This window comes from Euprymna scolopes, chromosome 10 (genome assembly GCF_053919585.1).
Source record: "Euprymna scolopes isolate OS-2025 chromosome 10, ASM5391958v1, whole genome shotgun sequence".
NCBI classification, from domain to species: domain Eukaryota; kingdom Metazoa; phylum Mollusca; class Cephalopoda; order Sepiida; family Sepiolidae; genus Euprymna; species Euprymna scolopes.
The window spans coordinates 31,427,217-31,452,484 of record NC_136491.1 but is presented as its reverse complement, the minus strand read 5'-3'; the positions used below and the strand labels follow the sequence as shown (position 1 = coordinate 31,452,484).

General features: G+C 33.7%; 1 protein-coding gene across 1 annotated transcript in view; it reads right to left on the bottom strand.

The window, feature by feature from the left end:
- LOC145285909 (putative ATP-dependent RNA helicase DDX10) overlaps positions 1 to 25,268 on the bottom strand; it is a 67,497-nt gene that overhangs the window by 26,204 nt on the left and 16,025 nt on the right. Inside the window, exons 6-13 of the mRNA XM_080134388.1 lie at positions 23,651 to 23,765; positions 20,341 to 20,443; positions 17,477 to 17,581; positions 14,489 to 14,651; positions 11,375 to 11,459; positions 8,057 to 8,158; positions 4,763 to 4,850; positions 628 to 716 (exon numbers count right to left, since the gene is read on the bottom strand). Of these exons, the coding sequence (XP_079990514.1) occupies positions 628 to 716; positions 4,763 to 4,850; positions 8,057 to 8,158; positions 11,375 to 11,459; positions 14,489 to 14,651; positions 17,477 to 17,581; positions 20,341 to 20,443; positions 23,651 to 23,765 (850 nt within the window). The remainder of the gene's footprint in view (positions 1 to 627; positions 717 to 4,762; positions 4,851 to 8,056; positions 8,159 to 11,374; positions 11,460 to 14,488; positions 14,652 to 17,476; positions 17,582 to 20,340; positions 20,444 to 23,650; positions 23,766 to 25,268) is intronic.

Sequence of the window (25,268 nt, the reverse complement as noted above, 5' to 3'; positions counted from 1 at the left end):
ATACATTTTATGAGAGAACTAATTAGAGTAAACTAGTGTAGTGGATTACGTCTAAAAGATAAAATATCGTAGAGATTAAAAATTGTGTTTGGAAATATAGCGGTGATAGATTAAATAAATAAAATGACACGAGATTACGAAAGAATTTTTTTTTTTTTTTAAATTAGAAATAATTGAATTGGGATAAAATAGCGCAGTAACTTAAAAGATGGTATCTAAAAATAAGAATAGGAGGTGATAAAATGGAGTCCAAAAATAGATAATGATAAAATACAGTAAATAAGTAAAATAAAAATAAAATTAAGTGAAATTACGAATTTTTTTTTTTTTCGCGTTTAAGTTGTTTTCTTTAATAAAATGTATATACATGTATATATGACATCTAATTTACATAAGGAAAACACGCTGCTCTCCCCCATCATTATATATAGCCCCAATCCTCCGACTCTCTCGTCAATGACCATCCCTCTTGAAGAAGCCCGCATAAATCGGGCGAAACGTTGAGTATCCAGGTCCTTCCACCTCCATTTTATTTCATATATATATATATATATATATATATATATATATATATATATATATAATAAAACAAAAAACAGATCAATAAATGAAAAGAAATCTTCTTACCCAGAAAATTCTTCAAGGTTTAACTTTTGGACATCAAATATATTTTTATTCTTCATCAAAAATATAGCTCGCGTGTACGTAACAAAAGCCTAAGAAAGAAAGAAAACAAATTAAATACATTTTTGAATTTTTGAGATTTGGATTATTTGAATGTCTGTTCTGATCTTGCGTATTATTCGTACGCCGTTTCAGCCAATATAACCTGCAACCTTTTTCAAGAGTGTCTGGACAAACTTGGGAATTTTTCTGTAGAACTCGGACATCTGCATGAAATTATGTATTTGGTTATAAGTATTGATCTATGGTGATAAGTAGTAAAAATCTCTACTATTATATAAAAGGAACTTTGTGTGCGTGACAGTTTGTTCCCTATGGACTCGGAAACGGCTGGAACGATTTTTTTAAAATTTTACATGAAGGTACTTTATGTGTCTGGGAGTGTTCTTACATAGGTTTGATATTGGAATGCATCTGATAAGTATTGAAAATCGATAATCAAAAAAATTCAATTAAATGTAACAGAGCGATTATGAGCGCGTGGAAAAAGATATCAGCAAAAGCTTGCGAAGATATTAGCAGCAATAACCGAAAAAAAAAGCACATATCCAAATTTGAAAGTGTGCATGAGCTTGTGTGACAAGAAAAAGAAAAAAAGGATACCATGTGGTCGGAAGAAGCAAAGTATGTGCCGAGGAAAACAGATGTGCCAGTGTGAGGTCAGAGAAGAAAGAAAAATGCAACCAGGTGAGATGGAGGTGTGGCCCCGGGGAGACTTTTAAGCTGGTGTCAAGATGACTGGGTTTGTCGACGGTTACACGAATGTGCATGCACAACTGGAAACCCTCACATCTTCTTCAGGTTAAGAATAAATAGGTTCAGAAAACAGTTTTTATAGATTGCGTCAAGCTGATCTAATGGTTATCGTACTTGACTTTTGGTTTCGATCTCAACTAGACTAATATTTTTTACTTACAAGTGAACTGTCTAGAAACAAGTGAAGCATGCATAGTTCCCTGTGGGTGCACAGTGAACGAGGCATAAAAAAATGACTAAGTTCAGCATTTATCCCCCCCCCATTAACCCCCAAAGTCTCCAGGAGACGTCAAATCCTGGTGAAAATGAACTGTCCATTTTTAGGCCTTAACATATGTAAATTTGAGTTCTGCACCATGCAAAAAAAGAAATGACTAAGTCCATCATTTGCATCCCCCACATTGCGCCCAAAAAGTCTCCAAGGCCTTAACATATTTAAATTTGAGTTCAGCACCATGCAAAACTGGTAAATAGACATACACAGAAAATTTTACACAAATATGGTAAAATAGTCTCAAAAATAGAGTGTTTTTATTAGCCCTAATAGAGTCCCTAGAGCACAGCTAAGAGTTATCGCGAAGTATAGACAACTTTTCAGAAAGTTTTATAAAAATCCAAGGCATCAATTTTTTTTAATAAGCACAAAAAAATGTAAATTTTAGCCATTTTAACCCAAAAGGCACCCCTAGGAAAGGGCAACCGGAGTTTTCCCGGAAAATATGTTCGTTTACTTTTTTTTACTCATATCATGTTTAATGTTTGTGCAAAATTTCAAAAAATTCCAAGGCGAAGTTATTGAGAAAAGTGCAGACAGACGAACAAACAAGGGTGAATTTACAGGTCCACCCTTCTTTTGTTATAAGACCAAAAACATAATACTCACATGCACATGTCTCAGTTTCTTTCAGTTTTGTTGTTTTTTTTTTTTTTACTTCATTTTTTTTAAAGGAATTTAACATTACGTTCAATACCTACAGTATTTCTGTTTATAATAAATAAGAATTCTGCATTAATAAATATATAATATTTTTGCATATTTTACGACCGGGCAGTCTGCTTGTCCAAAACAAATCTGAATCTCTAGTCGTAATATTTATTAGAGAAAAAAGATAACTTGCATTTCTTTGAGTAAACATTCAAAAACTTATTAAATCCATAGATTTAATAAGTTTTCAACGTCTGTCCTACCGACAAAATGTTGCATCCCTCTGTCTGTTTTTAGAGATCCCCAGATGCCAGCAAACCTTCTATTCTAATAGTTTCTTCTCCAGAACTGCTAGACTTGGGAATTCCCTTCTGGGTTCCTGCTTTCCCGACTTTACTGACATGTAGAAGTTCAAATGTACTGTAAACAGACATCTTGTTGCTCAACTCCCTTCATAGCACAATTAGGTCCCAGGTAGTGGTTCCCTATATGAAAATGGCAACATGCCTTGTTTGGGGTTAAAAAAAAAAAAAAAAAAATGAAAATTAAAAAAAAATTTTTTTTTTTAAATGGCAGTATTTCTGTTTATAATAAATAAGAATTCTGCAATTATTAAAATGTAATATTTATACATATTTTACGACCAGGCAATGCCAGCCGGCCTGCTAGTCCAAAATAAATCTGAATCTTTAGTCACAATATTTATTAGAGAAAAAAGGTAAATTGCATTTTTATTAGTAAGCATTCAAAAGAATATTACTTCCATAGATTTAATAAGCAGACAATTAAAAAAAAAAAAAAAATGGAAAAATTTGTTTTGTTTTTTTTTTAAAATGGCAGTGTTGCAGAAATGTTGAAAGTTACAAAAACAAGCACCAAGATAATTATAAACTTGAAAAGTCGAATTGAAGAAAATAATGAAAAATGATTTGTATTTAATTTTACTATTACCTACATATATACTACCCTTATATGTTATACCTACTTTTAATTACTATTTACCATTTTATTCTATTCTTTTATTCCCTTTTCATATCGAAGTCATTAAGTTTTTTCTATATTTGCATTTTGTATATGATGAATTAAACATGTCCCCAGATACCAACCTGAAAATTTCTACATCTCCCCGCCGCACATACAGGCTTCCCAAATAGTCACTCATCTGATACTAGCCAGGCTCATCGTCACTTAACTTCAGTGATCTGGCAAGAATCGGTATGACAACATGATTGTGCCATATATAAAAGAGGGAAATATATATATATTGTTGAATACACCATGGTAGTCTTCAAGTCCAATGTAAACAAGTTCTTGTTAAGCTGTCTCTGTAAATAATCAAATTCTGCCCAATTCACTCATACACCATAAACGATTACTTCACTATAACCTTACATTCATTAACCATTATCCTTGAGTAGCCCTTGGGCTTTGGTAAGTTTGGACTCCCAAGTATAAAAAACAGTTTTTGGGGATTTAAACACATTAGAATACAGCATAATCATGTTGACCCACTAGTTCCAATCAGATCACTGATGTTAAGCAACATTGAACCTAGTCATTACTAAAATGGGTGACCAATTTGGGAATTCCAGGCGCTGTATGTAGCAGGACGTCAACACCTTCCTGCAAGAGTTGCCAAAACCTAACATCGTCATCTCCCCTAATATATGCAATTGGGGATCACTTGTGAATTTCATACTTCCATGAAACTTCCTCTTTCGGAGGAACCCAGAGAGGGTTAGTGCTATGTCACACACACAAGATCATGAAAAAAATAAAAATAAAAATTTTTATTTAAAAGATATAATCAAGCAGAGAATTCTGCCATTTTTAATAATGTTTAAATGTTCATTTACTGAACATATCTTGTAGCTGAACATGTTATGGCAAGTGCTCATCTGAGCTCCAATCTCTGGTCCCCTCTTGCCAATCTTTCACGAAAAACACCCGTCTAGCTGAAACCAGTCAATAATTTTCCCCACTCTTTATCTGTGCTTAAATCAAAAAGTAGATTCCATGAACAAAGCTTCTTTCTTAGAACTGCACGCCTGTGGAACTCACTTCCTTTTGCCTGCTTCCCAGCTGTCTACAACTTGGTTGTCTTCAAGTCCAACATAAACAAATTCTTGATGAACCGCCCCCTTAAGTAAGACACTTTATCAAATCTTCATTACTAACGATTACTACGATATCTCATTGATTACTGTACACTCAATAACTCTTATCCTCGAGTGGCCTCCGAGCCTTGATAAGTGGTGACTCCTATGTAAAAAAAAACAAAAAAAAACAAAAACAAGAATTTATTTACCAGAGATCTAATTCTCGATAAAGTAGAACGTGAAGCTGGCAGAAAGAAACTCGCTACAACAGCGAACAGATATGTCATGCAACGCTTACCTTTTTAGCATTCTCCTTCATTGTTATATCAGCCGCACACTGGGATTTCAGACGAGGTCGAATATCCCACAACATTTTCGGGTTAACTCTGAAATTATAAGAAAATAGATTATGCAACATTCTGATACACATTTAATCAACAGCGAGTCAAGGACGATAACCATTAGGCCAGTTTGCCACAATCTTTAAAAATTGTTTTCAAACCTACTTATTCTTAACATAACGAAGCTGTCATGTGAACAATTCACACATGCGCACTTGTGAAAGAGTTGGCAAATAGATAAAAATATGATGGTCCCCTCCCAAGTACCAAATTTTAAATCTTGATCTCTTAGCAGCCCTTACCCTATATACAAAATTTTAAGTTTGTAGATCAAAGAGTCGTCGAGTATATAGATTGAAGAAGTGTGCTCACACACATTCTCACTTTTATCATTCAAGCACAGTAGTGTTTGAATATATGGTTAAGTGTCAGTTTTGGTCATTTAGAACTGCTTTAAAGTTTCACTGCTCACTTATTTTTCGACCAAATTTCAAATAATTATTAGAGTTTATAGATCATCTGCTCAGCTATATTGTGAAGAAAAATAATTTCAATTTTCGTTCAGTAAAACAAAAGTTACGATTAATTTTTTGGGGTTCAAAATCATAAAAATATGTAAAGAGGTGAGCGACGCTTTTTATGACTGGTTTCCATAGCAACCATGTCACTTCAGCGACTACTGTTGCTACTAATTAACTAATAAAAGCATGAAAGTGGCAGTTTTAGTTATTTAGAACAGCTTTAAAGCTTCACCGCTCCCTCGAATTTCAAACAATTATTACAGTTTATAGACCACCTTCTCAGCTATATTGTGAAAAAAAAACAAAAAATGCAATTTTTGTTCAGTAAAGCAAAACCTATGGTGAATTTTCTGATGTTCAAAATCGTAAAACTGTCAGGAGATGAGCGATGCTTTTTATGATTGGTTTCCATAGCAAACACGTCGCTTCAGCAACTACTGTTGCTACTAATTCACTAATGAAAGCATCAAAGAAAGATAATTGGGGGGGGGGTTATTAAAAGCAGACGAGTGCCATACATTGTTATTACATATGTGTTTATGGGGGCAAAAAAATAAGACTGAACTTAAACAAAGAACAAGTGAATTTATTGGAAGCCTGGACAAAATTATGGATTAAATAGAAAAATGCAAACATGAAAGGTAATAAAATATTGCAGCATTAGGAATTTTTTTTTTTTTAAATTCAATTTATAAAATTAGCTAATTGTAACACTAAAGAGAGGCCACATCAGACCTGTAGGGTTGATGTGACGTTTATTTTGGTTAAAAGTAATTTTTTGTTCCCGGACAATGATCGGGTTGAAGTAATAAAAATTATTATTAATTTTTATTTGTGAATAAATTCTGAGCTAAGTCTGTTGTTGAAATGGCGGCGGCAAGAGTGCCTTTGTAGCGAGAGGATAAATCACATTCTGGACTTCAAAAGCGAAAAAGAATGCATAAAATATGTTAGCCAAAATACACAGGCGTTTGATCTACGATGACCGGAATCATAGTGGTACAGGAGCCAGAGGGGTGGGGATTTCACACCCGCAATTGGCAAAACTATGAGCCAAAGTTGACTTGTGAATTTGACAAGTTGAAAAGTCGGGTTGTTTTTGATCTAAGAGAAACACACGCAGTGACTCGGCATTATGTTTAGAACAAAGAATAGGAAGAAAAATGAATTGTCCGAAAATTCAAAACAATAAAATAACGTATCGAGAATTGTCATTTGGTGAATCAGGTCGACCGAAAATGTAAGTTATGAAATATTTTTGCTCGGATGGGAAAATGTGTTGTCCGATAAGTTCAAAGCGACAAATGCATTCTTGGTCTTTTGACGTAAACAAAATGTCTGATATAATAAAATGGCCGACAACCAGAACTTAATTCAAAGATAAACTAAAATTCCTTTGAATTATCAAAGCGAAAAGTCAGATCAATAGATAATTTTAAAACAAATAAAATCGCGTGATTTGCTTTAAGTTAAAGGAAAAATAATTTTCCTGGATATGGGGAAATTCCATTAGTAAGCCAGGGAGGAGTTAATTAATACAACGTGTAAGTTGGGCGTTAATTAAGGGAGGAGTCAATCCAATTTTGGAAATGGACCAATGAAAAAGGGCCCTGTCGAAGTATAATCAACCAATGAGAAAAGGCCCCGTCGAATTATAATCAAGCAATTTCATTGGTTGATGACGAACATGGGTGTCGTCATCATTCCATAATTGTATTATAAAAGAAATGAAAAATTAGAGATTAAGTCAGTGAAGAACGGAAGAGAACAGAACAGAAGAGAAGAGAGAGTCCGGAATCAAAGTCTCGGCAGAATCACCTCTCCTCTCTCTCCCCCTCACTTGTTGCCTGATAACTCAACGCTTATAACATGTCGATCACTTAATGAGAATTACGCAAAGTCCGCAATACCAACCAGGTATTTCAACAACAGAAGCTCAGTTGTAGAACTAACTGCTTGCTTGAATTAATTGTCAACTATATGTATATGCTGTAAATACTTCTTTTATGAATTTCCGAAATATATATTATATTAACCAACCTCTGGAGTTTTGTTGCTGATGTGCGTTGATCCCTATATATGTACATTCTTTATTTGCCATTTGTGACACCGTATCCGTCAACAAACACCCAGAATAACTAGACGATCCACGGAGAACAGGCCTTGAGGACCGAGCATCCGAGAAGAATCCCCAACGCCTTAACGAAGAACTCACTGGGTGACGCGACGTACTAACGGTTTGCAGACCTGGTTGCCCAGTCGACATATCATAACTGTACCGACCAGGGTGCAGATCATAGCTGGGCCGCAATCAGAAGGTCAAGGACGTGTAAGACCACGCTGTAAGGTCACATAATCAATTCTTAATGCAGCAGTATTTTAAATTATTAATTTAATATATTTTTTTACTAAAATATCTTGTCCTTTTCTTTTCCAGTTTTAATAACTAGTTCTTTAAGTTTCCATGTTTAAGCTTAACATTAATCAAGCAGAGAATTCTGCTATTTTTAACAATGTTTAAATTTTCATTTACTGAACATATCTTGTAGCTGAACATGTTATGGCAAGTGCTTATCTGAGCTCCAATCTCTGGTCCCCTCTTGCTTAACAATATTACGTTTCATGCTCACATTTTTCTATTGTAATAGATATATAGATGAGTGCAAATCCTGAGAAAAATACAATTTTAGACAAAAGGCGTCCACTGGTATATAATAGAACTGTACTTACTGTATACGTTTGATGGGTATTTTCTTTTTTTGTAATTCACCCAACATTCCGGCCTCTTCAGATGGTAACAAGAAGAGCAAAGATTCTCCATTTTTCTTATATCTGCAAAAATAACAAAATAAAATCTAGCATATAAAGCTATCTGATGGGATTTTAAAAGTTGGATCCTATTAGCATTTGAGGAGAGTAGAAAGTGGACCCTGTGTTTGCTTTCAGCAACCTCATAACTCTTACGTTCCATTATTTTGTCTGAAAATTAGGATATCTATACCTATTGAGCTTATTATATATCATTTTACTCAATATAAATATAGCTCTAGGATATCTATTACCTATTGAGCTTATTATATATCTCCATTACAATGAGCACTGTTTTCTTTTAAAAGTATTAATACATTTACTAGTACATTAAAATAAACTCTGCTCTTTAGACTCCAGGTCTAATTCCCTTTAAAAAATAAAACATATAATATATATATATATATATATATATATATATGTTTTGTTGTTAACATGGTTATTTTTTCTTTTAAGGAGAGATTTTTACTAAAAGAATTAGATCACGGCAAATTAAAATAACAAAAACCCAAGTTTGCCCAGCTGGGCAAACTTGGGTCCTTGTACGGGAAAAATATCCAGTAAATAAAACGTTGCATTTCCATACACCAAACATGGATATAAATATCACTAAAACATCCGCTGGGGCATAAGCTTCATTTCGGTACCTTACTTGCCTGTAGGCTGAGATAAATCACGTCACACACACAGACAGTAAATCAAACTTACTAAGGGAGATAATAACTTCCGGTGAATAACAGAAAATTATCCAATAAATAAAACGTTGTTTAGTAAATCGTTATTTTTTTGCATTTCTTGCATTTTTTTTTTTTGCATTTCCATACACCAAACATGGATATAAATATCACTTAAACATCCGCTAGGTCATAAGCTTCATTTCGGTATCTTACTTGCCAGGGTGGGTTGCCTGTAGGCTGAGATAAACCGCGTCACACACAGACAAACAGACACAGTACAAAAATTTATAATAAGATTCACTACTTTTTACTATTCTTGATACTTGCATCAGGATTTCAGTATTTAACGAGTCAGTTCCGGAAATGACTGAAGCAATTTACGATTTGAGAGCTACCTTCTTTTTTTCCTAAATCATTAAAAAAAAAAAAAAAAAAAAAAAAAAAACATAAGCTTAATCCAATCCTTCACAGACTTAGTGTCGTTTGCCTTTTCATATTCGACTAATGAACTGTTTCAGCGATTTCAGAGACTGACACGGGATTCTTCATCAATATTCGGCACTGAGTCGATAAGTACTTCTGAAATCCTTAGGATAACAATTAATTTTTTGTTTGTTTGTTGTTGTTTCTTTTAATGAACACTGTATTAAATCTATATTATGATGATAAAAAGTAATATTGTATTTGTTTCAAATAATTTATCGTCTTCAATTATGTTTACATGTTTTTATAAGAATTAAATTATTTTTGGTTTTATTATTTCAGGATATATTTGTTTATTTGGATTTTTTTTACATAAACTGAATTAAACACCATTTGATTCCAAATTCAACTCATAAACTGTTTTGGCGAGTTAAATGAGAGATGTTCCTAACAAAGAGAAAAAAATTGCTGTTACTGGATCAAAATTTATCTAAACATGTAACATTTTTCATTGGCTAGTTTTGGACCTTGAAGTTGTATTCCTTTTAGCTCCTTACATCAAATAGCTTCATGCCTTGTCTGGAACAATTTCCATAAAAAAAAAAAAAATTAAATCGACATATCAAACTTTGATTCTGACTAGCCAATTTTTATTTGTTATTGTTGTTCTATATTATATATAATTTATTGCATTTTTTTAAACTTAAAATAGGGTTCATACAAATTTTCAATGTCCATTTTCAAGATTTTTAAAGGCCTTCTCCAGACAAAATTCAAGTTAGACACCAGGGTCGATTTTTAACGTGGAGAAAGGGAACAAAAATAAAAATGGTCTCAATCGTGAAGGATTTCTCCTCCACTGACAGAAAACAAGAAATTGAAGTGCAGCATCTAAAGAACAGATATTACACTATGATCTTGTCCCGAAGGCCAAGTACGGTGTACTTTTATTTGTTATTCTATATTACATATAATTTATTGCATTTTTTTTAAAACTTAAAATAGGGTTCGTACAAATTTTCAATGTCCATTTTCAAGGGTTTTTAAGGCCTTCTCCAGACAAAATTCAAGTTTTCAAAACAAAATTTGGGGCTTGTTTTACAATCCACAGCAATTTGAAAAAAATGGAAAAAAATCAAATACATTCATATAAAAAATAAATGTTACCTTGGCTAATAAAGATTATTTTGCAACCTACCGGCATCATTTTTTTTTTAAGTAGTTTTAGATGCTTTTTATTTCATCTTAAATATTAACTCTCTTTACGGCTTTTCAATTTCCAACCCAAGATGGTTGTCGGCTTGACCATTTTTTTCGGCCTGGCTGACCTCATTTTCAATTATCACAAACTTTTTTGGGGAGTGGGGGAGAGAGGAGGAATTCACCACTGAAGAGTCCCGTCTGCGCAAGGAAAGTTTTTTTTTTAGAGGAGGTAGGGATCATTTTTATTTATGGTGGCTGCCACCCCCCACCCCTTGTTGCCCCCTCCTCCAAAAAATTAAATTATAAATGAAAGCAAAAACAGAGAGAGGTTTGACCCCCCCCCCAAAAAAAAAAGTAAGAAAAAAAATTTAGTGATAATTGAAAACTAGGTAAGCTGGGCCAAAAAAATGGAGTCACGTCCCTTTATCACAAAACCACTTTAGGTAGTTTTGCGATAAAGGGACGTATCTCTTGTATCTACAATACTACCGTGCAATTTCAGAACACTGTATTTCGATTTTATTTTCAATATTTAAAAAATATTTTAATGGTATTTTTTATTAATACTTAAAAGATAATTCAATAGTATTTTAATATTTCGACACAAATTTTTACTGGACATAAAGGTTACAATTTTCAAGACATTTTCTATATTTTCAAGGATTTTTCAAGATAATAGAAGTAAGGCCTTTCCAAGGCAAAAGTCAAAATTCAAGAACTTTTCAAGTCTCTACAAACCCTGTAAAATACATACGTTTTTTTTTATATAATGAGATCATTTAATTGTCAAATATGAAATGCAAAAATGTAATTTGCCAACTATTTGGTGTCACTAAGTGCAACAAGATTCAAAATAAAGTAAAATGAATTTTTATTCAAAAACATATCTTGGAAATTTTGGAAAAAAAAAGGTCTTTGAAAAATATGTCTACTTTACCGTGCCGTACGCCCTACTCTGTGAATATAAGTGTTGGCATCTTCAGGACAGTCAAGTTGTATCACCCAATTCACTTCCGGGATATCTGCAAAGCATAACAGAAAACAAAAATTCAAAGAAAAATATTTGTTTCATATTTAAATCTTTAAAAAAATCCAATGTCAAAAAAGAAAACAACATCTCATGCTTTTCTCAATAGACTAGCAGGGGTACCTGGCATTGCCCGGATTTGGAGCGGTTTTATGGTAAGGGTATTGACCAATCAAGCCCTTAAAAATAAAATGTTTCAATTGAACGAGAAACAAAAAAAAAAATAATAATAACCAACCCCGTGTGATCACAAAAAAAAAAAAAAAAATTAACCAATCTCTGTGGGAGCACAAAAAAAAAACAAATAAATCAACCAACCCCTGTGTGAACGCTAAAAAGCTTGAATCTGTAACGCTAAGAGAAAATGGAAGTGTAAAAAAAAAGCCAACGGTTTAGTTGCCATGCCCCCTGCGACTTACGACGTCACGGCCATTTAAAATCAGCTTAGTCATTGCAAGGAGTATGATGACTTTGCAAAAATGTTGATGCAAAAACTGATCCTTCCTTGCAAAGAACAGTCCAATTAATGTTTTGGCCAATTTTTGGATATTTGTCATCCGAGAGTCCGATCTTTCAAACAATACCAATTTTTTCAATCAAAACTTTTGGCAGACATACAAACACATGCACACATTTGCCTTTTATATATATGAATGGATATGAAAATATGCACATTATATATAAGTACCTTCTACCCTTTCTACATTTTTGGTTGTTATCCAGAATTCTTCCAATATTAAAAAACGAGGTTTTATTTTTAGATAAGAAAATCAAATTTTATGAGTAACAGAAGTAACTTGTCCGGCAATTTGAAAAAAAACAAAACAAGGGAGATAACTCAATAATTCAAACTTGCAAGATATATGTTGTAGTGCCTATGAATTCCCATTAATTGCTTAAAAATGATTTTCTTTATAAAAACTACTTGATCAATTTACGTGATTTTTAGAATATGATATTTTCATTTTATCACAGGTACATACATCATATAGATTTTTCTTTATTTTTGTTTTTTTAATGGAGGAGAGATTCTGAGTATTTTTCTGTTGTAAAAGCTTTACATAATAGGAAAAAACAATGGAAATTAAAAGACTTAATTACAAACTGAAGAGCTATATTTATTATATTTGTTATATATAAAACAAAACAAAATTTTTAAAAAATTGTTTGGGACTGACGCGACCAGAAAGCATTCCTATTTCTACATTACGTGACGGTATCGCGCGCACGTACACGCGTGCACACACAGAGCTTAACTGATTTACATCAAGTACTTGTGTTGCTTTATCATAGTGCGATCATGAAGACAATCATCGGGTTACATATGAATTAAAATAATAAAGATATATATTTTATTTTTTCCACGGACAGTATATGTTACTTTGAGCTTCCATCGAAGTTTTCAGTTTAATGAAGGCACTGAAAATAAGCTTTCAGAATTAAAGATACCAAATGTAACCATTCTTCAACCAATGATTTGATGGCGTGACACACAATCAAACTCCGCCTGATTCAGTGTTGATTGGAATAAAAATATATAGGCTCTCACACAAGTAATTAATCACTCTGATTATTTCTTTTCCTTAAAAATAAACCCTGACTAAATGTGTACCTTCTTGAAGTAATGTTACCTCAAGTAACAGCACAAAGCTGGATACTCCACCAGACTAGATGAATTCTCGTCCTGGAATCCAGTAAGACCAAGAGACCACAAGAGAAGATACACTTCAACAGATTCAGGTGATCAAATAGGGAGAAGAAAATTATGTTCTCAACTTCTTTCAGTGTTTGAAAGATGGAGAACTTTTATGGAACGTTCAAATATCTCTGCATCTCGTACAGAGATTGAGTGTTACCCCCAGTTAAGTAAAATGAAACAAAAACAAAAATATATATATACTAGCAAAAGTACCCGTCGTTGACTGGGTTCAAAAACAGCCTACAGAAAATGGGCTCTGATTTATGAAAGTATGATAGGTTATGAAAAGGAAGGGTTGTAAAGAGATAGCTTCGAATTTGGGGGTATCAAAACCAAAGCAAAATATGATGAAAGTAAAAATAAAATAGATAAACCCCATAATTTATTATACCATACCTGTTCACACTGAAACACTTATCACAATATTCTGTGGATCTATATTAAAAAACCTTGTTAAACTTTGTGACATATTTACATTCTATGGTGGTCAGGCGCGAACAAACACCCCATAATTTTATTATACCATATTTCTTCAAACTGAAACATAATTATCAAAGTATACTTATGCAGATAGATATGAAAAGTCTTTATTAAAGTTTGTGCCTATTTCCATTCTATGGAGGCCAGGCGCGAAAGCGAATCCCGCAATTTTATTATACCATCCCTATTCAAGTTAAAACATACTTATCAAAGTATTATTATGTACATCTATATCAAAAACACTTGTAAACGTTTTTTTTTAATTTTTTATTTCCATACTTTGTGAACCAGGTGGGAATGCAGACCCCACAATTTTAATGAACCACCGTTCTGCCAGATCAAACATACCCATTCCTGTGTCTCGATACATCTATCATTATATGTAATCAGTTTTTTAAAATAGTCAACCATATAGAAGCCTATTCGTGACCAGACACACACACAGACATTCAGCTTTATATATATATATATATATATAAATAAACAATTGTAAGTTAAATTCCCAACAACTGTTTCGCACACAAACAAACAACTGGGAATAAGCATGCAATTATCAGGGTCTTTCATTTATACAATTCATCAGGAGACCAAGGATCACTTGTAGAAGAACCCTTGAAGAAAAATACATAAGACCCTTTTACATGCACCGTATATAAAACCTAGTTCCTCAGAGAAAAATAAGGATTTTATCCTAGTCAATCAGCCATTTTGAATGATAAAATTTTACCCGATGTAGGATAGAGTGTGTGGGGGTGGGGGTACAAACAGTTTCCAGATATAACAATACATAAAGGCTCGCAATAGATCCAGTAGAATTTGAGTTCTAGTTGTATAACTAAACTTACCAAGTCCTCTGGAGGCAATGTCCGTGGCAAAAAGGACTGCACTCTGTTTGAAACAGAATTGCTGAAAGACTTCCATGCGTTTGTGCTGCTTCATCTTGCCATAAAGTGCGTGAAGTGAAATACCAGGTCGCATGTGACACAAAGCTTTGAATATGTAACGCACCTAGGAGAAAAAGAAAAAAAAAAAAAATGCAGATATCAAATATAATCGACTGATATAAAAGATCTCAATTATAAAAAAAAAAACAGGATGAAATTCTCAGGTTTAACTACTTTACTAGATATAAGTCGAGTTGAATTGTACAAAACTATTCCCATTCTCAAAATTAGAGCAAATTTGAATTTTTTTTAATCGGGGGGGGGGGGATCTTAACTGTGATTACATATTTTCTTCAGCAATGCACAATTGCAGTTTTCTTGTAGCCTTTTTTTTGTGTTGACTCAAGTAAATAATCTGTTACGTGTCAATATGGTACATATGTACGACTCACCTTTTTCAAACAAATTGTTCCATTCTTCAAACGACTTGCTTTTATCCAGCCACAGATCATCTAATTTACATACAAACACCAATAATTTGCATTATTTCATGTAACCGTTGAGCATAAAACCAGTTGCGCATTGCCATTTTGTCTTTTTCTATGGTTCTTGTACAGTTTAATCAAGACATTAAAAAATGAAAATATCGAAAAAAGGTTATATTGTACGTATCCGTTTTGAACTGAAGATTTCACCTAATTTGATCGAACAGTTTTTTTTTTTTACAGCGGAAAAACACGTTTTTATGACAAAACATTGAAGGCAGATATATTGGATTTTTAAAATTTTTGTTTGGATTTTAGAAACGCCACGGGGAGATAACTCCAGTTAACGCGCCGAAACTCCCCCCCCCCCCATCTTTAACACTAGCTTTTCTTCCTAAATATTTAACCTTTTGTTCGGTATCATAACAAATTGTTTTTTCGCTGTAAAACAAAAACTACTTGATGAAATTAATTAAAATTTTGTTTCAGAGAACTTCATTCCATAACGGCTACGTACAATTTAAACTTTTTTTTATATTTTCATTTTTTAATGTCTTGATTAAACTGTACAAGTACCTTTTCTATTATTAAGCAACAAAACTTCACAAAACACAGGTAAATCATTTTTACCCTCACTACATTTTTTTCCTACATTTCCCCCTAATCTCATAATCACAAACAAGGCAGAGGTGGGGTGCCTGCCTTCATTGGCTATTTCTTTGTAGAGGGATGGTGCAGATTTCATTCTCATGTGTACTCTTGTCTGCAGTGTGAGTTTCAATAAATACTACATCAGCTGGGAGGTTACTGATATTGAAATCACTATCTAATGGATTTGATTTCAAACTCCCATAAATGCTCAGATCATAAGCAGAGTATAAAGAAAAAAAATGCAGAAGTATTGGGTCTTTACTCACTTCAGCTCCGGTTATGTACAGAGTTCAAAATGGCCACTGCAGATAACTCAGTTGAGGCAAACATATGGGAAAGTGAATTTAGTTTTTTGTGATTGAATATTCTTTTTATATATATATATTCCCTGATTTAAAAACAATCTAATCCATACTCAATGGGTGATCCAAAAGGTCACATTATCTTTAAAGTATGTAACTATGATATATATATATATATATATATATATATATATATATATATATATATATATATATTTATAAAATACTAGCAGGCTGCTTGGTGTTGCCCGGTCGTAAAATATGCATAAATATTATATTTTACTTCATACAGAAACTGAGACAGATATGCGAGTATTATGGTTTTTCTAATCAATTCACTTTTTATATGTAAAAGAAAAAATACTCTTGCTGAGATCGAAACCAAAACCTAAAGACAGTGAGTCAAATACGATAACCATTAAGCCAGCTTGACACAGTTTTTAAAAACTGTTTCCAAACCTACTTATTCTTAACACAAGGAATCTGTCATGTGATCAATTCACACATGTGCAGTCGTTATACAGTTGACAAAAAATTAAAAATTCGATTACTCCCAACTACCAATTTTTCAATTTTGACCTTGTAGTAAACCTTTTTTTCCAGGTGAAAAAGTTTTCTACATGTCTGAAAACTCTATATACCAAATTTCAGTCTGTAGATCAAAAATTTGTTGAATATATAGGTTGAGAAGTGTCTTCACACGCATTCTCATTTTTTATAGATATACTCACTTTTATAGATATACTAGCAAATGTGCCTGACGTTGCCCAAGTATTAAACATAACATTAAATTTAATTGTCTGTATTTTTGAGATGAGGTGTTTTCATTGATTGAGATCGTCGGACTGACTTCCTCATCTTGGTTGTTTTTGTCACAATGTTTCGGCCATTTTTCCCTCCGGCCTTCGTAATACAAAACACATGACGAAGGCCGGAGGCCGAAACGTTGTGACAAGAACAACCAAGATGAGGAAGTCAGTCCGACAATCTCAATCAACATTAAATTTCTTTAGAAAAAGGAAGTAAAAAAAGGAATGAAACTAAGACATGTATATTCGAGTATTATGTTTGTTTTTTAAACAGTTCTTGTAAGTAAAAAAAAAAAAAATACTCAAGCTGAGAGAAAAACCAAATCCTAAAGACAGTCAGTCAAGTATGATAACCATTAGACCAGCGTGACACAATCTTTAAAGAGGTGTTTTGAAACTACTTATTCTTAACATAAGTAATCTGTAATGTACACTATTCATGCATGCGCATTTATGAAACAGTAAACATAAAATATTCCGATGACTTCCATGTACAAACTTTTAAATTTTCACCTCTTAGTAAATCTTTTTTTTGGATGAAAATGGATAAAAAAGTTTTCCCCATGTCTAGATATCCTCTATACCAAATTTCAAGTTTGTAGATAAAAAATTTGTTGAGTATATAGGTTGAGAAGTGTCCTTACACAAACGCACACACACCCTCACTTTATATAAATATATAGATAAATTTTCCAAACTTACCTGACTACAAGTTGTCAGAAATACAACAATTTTCTTTTTCAGGTGATTTTTCAAGAAGGACCAGAGGACAGTCATTTTGTCTTCTAATTCACAGGTGATATAGCTCTACAAATAAACACATGATAATTATGTTACATTTATATAACAATATTGCAGTGATTCTAGAAACTAGTATCAAAATACCAAAGTCTTATGTATGGCATGAAAAGAAAAGGGAATCTTAGGAAGATTTTCATCACTATAGTAATTATGGGAGTGCAATCAAACCTATGAAGAATTTTAAAAACTACCTGGCAAATATACCCAGTGAACCAAGTGTAAGAGAGATACAAGCAATTGCACTTAAAAGGACAGTTAGAATCTAAAAAAGATCTTTTGGTTGAAATGTATGAGATAGCTGATTAATTTTTAACATCCAGTATGGTGCCCCATCCCCAGCTACAACAAAATAAGAAAATTTTTTAAAGAAATATCACATTATTCTTTGAAGCTTAACGAGCCTTACAATCTAAGGAGGCTGACTAAAAATGTTTTTTCCCTTCTGCTCAGATTTGCAGCCAAGGGCAATAAAGTTACTATAATTTAATAGGTTGGTGTAAGAACAATATCGTTTTCTCACCTTTATATATGATTTCTGAATTAATTCATTGATATATATATATATATATAGCCATGTTATATATCATTTTAAAGCATGTTTTTTGCTGTATCAAATTGTGTTATTCGTTACCATTCTCAATCTCTTCATTCATTTTTTGCAGGCTTCCAGACAGCATGGACAAAATTAAAATCTGCATGATTTTATTGTTCCAGTTTAAACTAGGCCAGCAAGCTGCCGAGACAGCTTGTGATATCAATGATGCATTTGGCCCAGGAACCACTAACAAACATGTGACACAAGGTGGTTTAAGAAATTTTGCAATGGTGACAAAAGCCTTGAAGATAAAGATGGTCACGGCTGGCCGACTACAGTTGATAACGAACATTTGAAAGACTTAATTGAAGCCAATTCTCACAAAACCACATGAAAAGTTGCTGTTGAACTCGAGGTCAAGCACTCATTATTCATTCGCAATTTAAAGCAAATAGGGAAATCAAAAAAGTTGGATAAATGGGTGCCGCATGAATTGAACGATAATAAAAAAAAAATTGTCGTTATGAGGTGTATTCTACGCTCCTGCACAACAAAAACAACCCATTTCTTGAGCGGATTGTGACGTATGATGAGAAGTGAATCCTCTATGATAACCAGCGACGTTCGGCACAATGGTTGGATGCCAGATAAGCTCCGCAGCACTTCCTGAGGCCAAAATTGCACCAAAAAAAGTTTGGTGGTTTGCAGCCGGTTTCATCCATCACAGCCTCTTGAATCCAGGAGAAACGATTACGGCAGAGAAATCTTGCCAAAATGCACCAGAAGCTCCAATGTATGTGTCCGGTACTGGTCAATATGAAGTGACCAATTCTCCTCCATGACAACGCTCGCCTGCATGTTGCTCAACTGACCCTGCAGAAGCTGAATGAATTGGGCTATGAGACTGCCTCACCCGCCATATTCACCGAACCTCTTGCCCACCGATTATCACTTTTTCAAGCATCTCAACAACTTCCTGTGTGAAAAATGTTTCAAAAGCCGAGATGATGCCGAATCGGCCTTCAATGACTTCATCGCTTCAAGAACTTTGGATTTCTATGCTAATGGGATAAATTTGTTTCTCGTTGCCAAAAATGTGTTGATTCTAATGGTTCTTATTTCGATTAATAAAGTTTGAATAAAATAAAATACGCATCAAGTGCGCTTGAAAGCCAAATCGCAATGTAATATTAGGAAAATAAACAAATATTTTACTTGTTTGAAATTTATAACACAAATATATTTCAGAGATATACTCCATCTTCATCTAAAATATATTTGTGATAAATTTCAAACAAGTAAAATATTTATTTTCCTAATATTACGTTGTGATTTTCTTTTTAAGCGCAATTGATGTGTATTTTATTTTATTCCAATTAAAACAACGTTTCTATATGAACTCTCATCCTTGACATTAATAAAATTTATTATGAAAGGAGCTATGATCTTTTGAAGTTGAATGTCAAAAACAACATTATTTTTGCACCAACCTAATAAATAAAGGCTATTATGAATTTTATATCACTATGGCAGAAGAAAAAATAGACATAACCATTCACTAATAAATTATAACCAAATCATTAATTATGGAAAAACTTTTTTTTTTATCCTCAACAAATACTTTCCAAGATTTTTTGTCCAAGTTTAAACTCTTGAAAGAACAGAAGTCCAGTTGCTCAATTTGGAGAAATTGGCTTAATGCATGCTATGTGTATTAACTGATATACATAGTATAAAATTTTTATTTATACAAAATTTTTTTGGCTACATATGTGCATACAGCCTTATTTAGCACGAGCCACCTCATTTGAAAATGAAAATAAAAATTATTTTGAAAAGAAATTTTCAAATACAAGAAGTGATCATATGATTAGAATTCTTTTAAATTAAATGCTTGGTTATCTGAATATGTAGTAGTTCAGATACAAAGTCATTTGGTTATGTGAGAGTCCAGATATGTGGTTATCTGGGCATGTGGCAGCCCACATACAAGAACATCTGGATAGTTGGCGGTCTTGAATATGAGTTTGTTTAGAAAAAAAAAAAAATCAACTCCTGCAAAAAATAAAATAAAATAAAAAAATTTTTAAAATAAAATGTCTGCTAACTTCTGCTGAATACAACCGTTTTGAAATATGTCTGTAGGGCATTTTGCAAATCAAAATCCATTTCTAATTGTGGATTTAGAAACTCTGATGCATCCAAAGAAGTAAAATAAAGATTTACTTACTTGGACAAGTTGTGTTGGTGTGCTGTGTTCGGAAAATTCATCAACAGAAACATAGAAAAGATTATCGTTGTTTAAACTTAGACGAGCAAGATCCTTCACTGATCTAGAAAAAAAAAAAAAAAAAAAATGGAAAAAGAAAATGGAAAAAAACGAAAAAAGAATAGGAAAAAAAAAAGAAAAAAATGAAAAAATAGAAAGAAAATGAAAAAAAAAAAAATGGAAAAAAAAATCAAAAATAAGAAAAAAATTTTTTTAAATAGAAAAATATGAAAAATAAAAAAATGTAAAAAAAAAAATGAAAAATGAAAAAAAAAAATGGAAAGAAAATGAAAAAACAGTAAATGAAAAATGAAAAAAAAAAAGAAAAGAAGGACCACATTAATGTTAGCTAAACAGAATATTAAAAGGAAAAACATCGTTATTCAATAAAAGAAGAATTTTTTTTCTATGACCAACTGTTACTGTTACACAGTATCATTCATCTAAGCTATTTTTTCAGGATTTTCAGGAAATGAAAATGAAAGGCATTACTTGGAGTCTGTATAGAAACACTTGTATGAACCTATGTAAACATGTGCTGCATGTTTTGGTGATGAACAGGCATCGAAGGTGATGAATGCTTAGCTATAGGAAGAAGGTGGGGGCCCAGAGAACTGAAAATATATCTGGCCAAAGTCTGATCACTCAAGAGATATTTTCTTTCTTTGAAAAAATAAGTACTAAAGCTGCTTTCAGGACTGCCAGCAACCACTGTAAAAGAGTAATAAAAAATGCAAGAGAGCTATATGCCCAGTCTGTTAAATCTAAGGTAGCTGATCAGCGGCTTGGTTCCCACCAGTTTTGGCAAATAACAAATAGGATCCTGAACAGAAGTGTGCGTTCTATCCCAACCATTATCAATGGACCAGAGGTCATCTCGTCAGCGTCAGACAAGGCCAAACTATTTGCAAAGAATTTTGCAGCTACTTCTACCCTATGCGACGAAGGCCATCAACTGCCCATATTTCCTCCTATAACACAGAACACGCTAGGTAACATACAAATATCCGTGCATGAGGTCGCCAAGTTAATCAAGAACCTTGATTCCAGTAAAGCAACTGGCCCTGATGGCATCCCAATTATAGTGTTAAAAAATCTTCAACCAGAACTTGCTCCCATACTTACGAAAATTTTTAAGCGCTGCCTTAAGGAGAAGTGCTTTCCGACTCCCGGGAAGACCTCATTAGTTTGCCCTGTATTTAAGAATTCAGGTGATAAGTCACCTCCCTCTCAGTACAGACCAATAAGTCTCCTGTGTGTTATGAGTAAGTTGCTGGAATCCATATTAAATAGAGAAATAGTCAACCACCTAAGCAGAAACAACCTTCTTAGGGACACACAATATGGTTTCCGCTCTGAAAGATCTACCGCAGATGTGCTGATGGTTATATCTCACAGGATTAGTGAATCTCTTGACAAAGGCTTCCTTTCTAGGGTAATTGCTCTTGACATATGAAAGGCCTTCGACAAGGTATGGCATAAGGGTCTACTTCACAAGATTTCTAGCTATGGTATAACTGGAAATGTTTTCTCAATCATTAAATCATTTCTCTCTGATAGGCTCATAAGAGTAGTGGTCGATGGACAAAAATCAGAGGCCTGCAGTATTAATGCTGGAGTCCCTCAGGGGTCAATCCTGGACCCAACTCTCTTCCTGATCTACATCAATGACCTCCCTAAACACATACTTAAATCATTCGTTGACATCTATGCTGATGACACGACCATCTACGGCAACACATCAAAGGCTGTAAATGACAAAGTTCTCTCTGATTCTCTCTCCTCTGATCTCGAGCACGTGGTTCAGTGGGGGAAGACGTGGCTGGTTACCTTTAATGCATCTAAAACCAAACTCCTATCCTTACATCATCAATGCTCTGATCCCCATCTGGCATCAATTGGGATGGATGGCTCTCGTCTGAGAGAGGCCCTGTGTTTTGACAAGCTTCTGGGTTTGACCTTTACTCCTGATCTGAAATGGAACACGTACATCAAGTCTGTAGCCAAGGACGCTGGAAAGATGGTGGGATCCTTCTATCGCTCCAGAAGATATCTCACTACTGATGCAATTCTCTATCTATATAAAAGCCAAGTACATCCAAGGATGGAATACTGCTGCCATATCTGGGCAGGAGCTTCTAAAAACAGCCTATTCTGCCTTGACAGAGTACAAAATAGACTTCGTGGCTTAGTGGGGGATGCCCTTTTCTCTACCCTGTAACCTTTCTCCCATAGAAGAGACGTTGCGAGCCTATCCTTGTTTTATCGTTATTTCCATGGCAGGTGCTCGTCTGAACTCCAATCTCTGGTCCCTCCTCGCCAATCTTTCACGAAAACACCTGTCTAGCCAAATCCACTTTGAAAAATTTCCCCCACTCTTTATCTGTGCCTAAATCAAAACGTGGATTCCATGAACAAAGCTTCTTTCTTAGAACTGCACGCCTGTGGAACTCTGTTCCGTCTGCCTGCTTCCCACCTGACTACAACTTGGATGTCTTCAAGTCCAATGTTAACAAATTCCTAATGAACCGCCCCCTTAAGTAGACACTTCATCAAATCTCCACACTAACGTAATGTACGTACTTGCAATAACTCTTATCCCTGAGTGGCTTCCGGGCCTTGATAAGTGGTGACCACTGTGTGTAAAAAAAAAAAAAAAAAAAGTACCTCTTTGAATGGGAAAATCATTCTAGGAACGACCTGTTTGAGAAAAATGATGGCCAACATTATTTACAGATAAACCCAATGAATGGAGACTGTCTGGATGTTATCTTCAGTAGATATCTTGAGTAGGCAACTTATGGGTGGTCGAATGGTGATCACTAACGAAGCTCAGCAGAATCAGTCAAAGGTGAAAAGATGTGAGAAGAATGGAAGGAGACGCAATCAGAATCAGCCTTTTAAGAGATGGGAAATTGGTTTTTATGAAGGTTGTCAGTCAGTTGGCCTTATTCCAGGCTTGTGGAACGCTTTTCTTGCTGACTGTTTTTCTCCTAACTATAGCCATAGTCTTTTTGAGGCTAAGGCCAATATGCAATTGTTTTTGTGATAATCAACTTTCGTTCATGTTAGCTTCTTACATCAAGTGGATTCATCCCTTGTCTGGAGCGATTAAAACAAATATAGAAAAAAAGTAAAGATAGATCTGATAGGATTTCAACTCCGCATAACCAATTCTAAAGTCTATAAAAATAATTATTAAAGACAGCATATAACCTCCCTCCCTATTATTATAACGATAATAATAATAATAAAAAAAACAACTTCTAACCTTGTCTGTGTGGCTGAAAAAAGGAGTGTCTGTCTTGAAACTGGAAGATTTTCGATGATTGCATTCATTGTTTCAGAAAAACCTAAATCAAGGATGCGATCAGCTTCATCTAAGACTAAAAACAAAAAAAAAATAAACATCAGAATGAATTAAAACATCAAAAATTTAAAAGGAAAAAATTCAATTAATGCAAATCACAACTTATTTCAAATCCAATGTTAATCCATCTCATTAATCATTATCCTCAAGTGACTTGTGACCTTGATAAGTGACCCAACAGTAACATAAAATAATAGGTCAATGTAGATAGCTTGATGTATTGTTTAGTGTGTAGACCTTCTGTTTGCTGACGACTGTGCCCTCAACATCAACACAAAACCAAACATGCAATATAATGTTTGATCGTTTTTCTACGGCATGCAACAATTTTGGTCTGATTATTAATCTAAAGATTAAAGTAATGTACCAGTCTCCTCACGGAAAAAGGTATGTTGAGCCTCGGATCTCAATTCATGGAACCAATATAAAAGCTGTGGACAAGTTCACTTACTTGAGGAGTATTGAGGAGTATTGAGGAGGGCAGTACACATAGATGATGCAGTTGATTGCAGGATAGCCAAGGCTAGTGCTGTCTTTGGATGTCTCAGAACCACTGTATGGAAGCATAGAGGAATTCGGCTGCAGACCAAACTCCAAGTATACTGAGTTGTGATTCTTACCATCCTCATGAATGTTTGTGAAACTTGAACTGTATATGCCAGACATATCAAGAAACTGAACCATTCCCATATGATCTGCGTCCGTAGATTGTTAAAAATCAAGTGGCAAGACAAAATACCAGACACAGAGGTTCTCGCCCGGTCAAACCTTCTGTCAGTACACACAATGTCACAGCAGTGCCAAGTTCTTTGCGCAGGTCATATATGCCGCATGCCTGATTCAAGGTTCCCAAAATAACTCATTTATGGCGAACTGTCCAAAGGAAAAAACTCGCAGAAGGGGAGCGGCATCAGTTCAAGGACAATCTGAAGGTCTCCCTCAAACAGTTTGGTTTGTATTCTAACTTATGGGAAAAACTAACCCAATACAGATGTTCCTGTCATATATGGAAAACTAGTTAGTAAAATCCAGCAGAAACCGAAACCCAACTACAAATCTGTCTTATGTCACATGATCAAGCTTACCAATTATGTTCATTTGCCATCAATCATATATACAAACTTGTTACATTTTCCAAATCATATATACACATAACTTCAAAGTATATTACTGCCAAATTATATTCTACAACTATCTTAGCAATAACCAAAACAAATTCAATGACATAGAATATTTAATTTCTTTTAGACAATGATTAGCAATTTTATATAAAACTAGCAGGTCACCCGGCGTTGCCTGGTAATAAAATATGCATAGATATATTTTAATCAATGAAGAAATATCTTAGGTATCAAATGTAATGTTAAATTCCTTAAAAAAAAAAAAAAATTAAGTTAAAAAAAACAGAAGAAACTGAAACATATACATGCAAGTAGTTCACTTCTTGTCAGTAAAAAAAAAAAAAAAAAAAAAAAAATACTCAAGCTAAAACCAAAACCTAAAGATAGAGAGTCAAGTA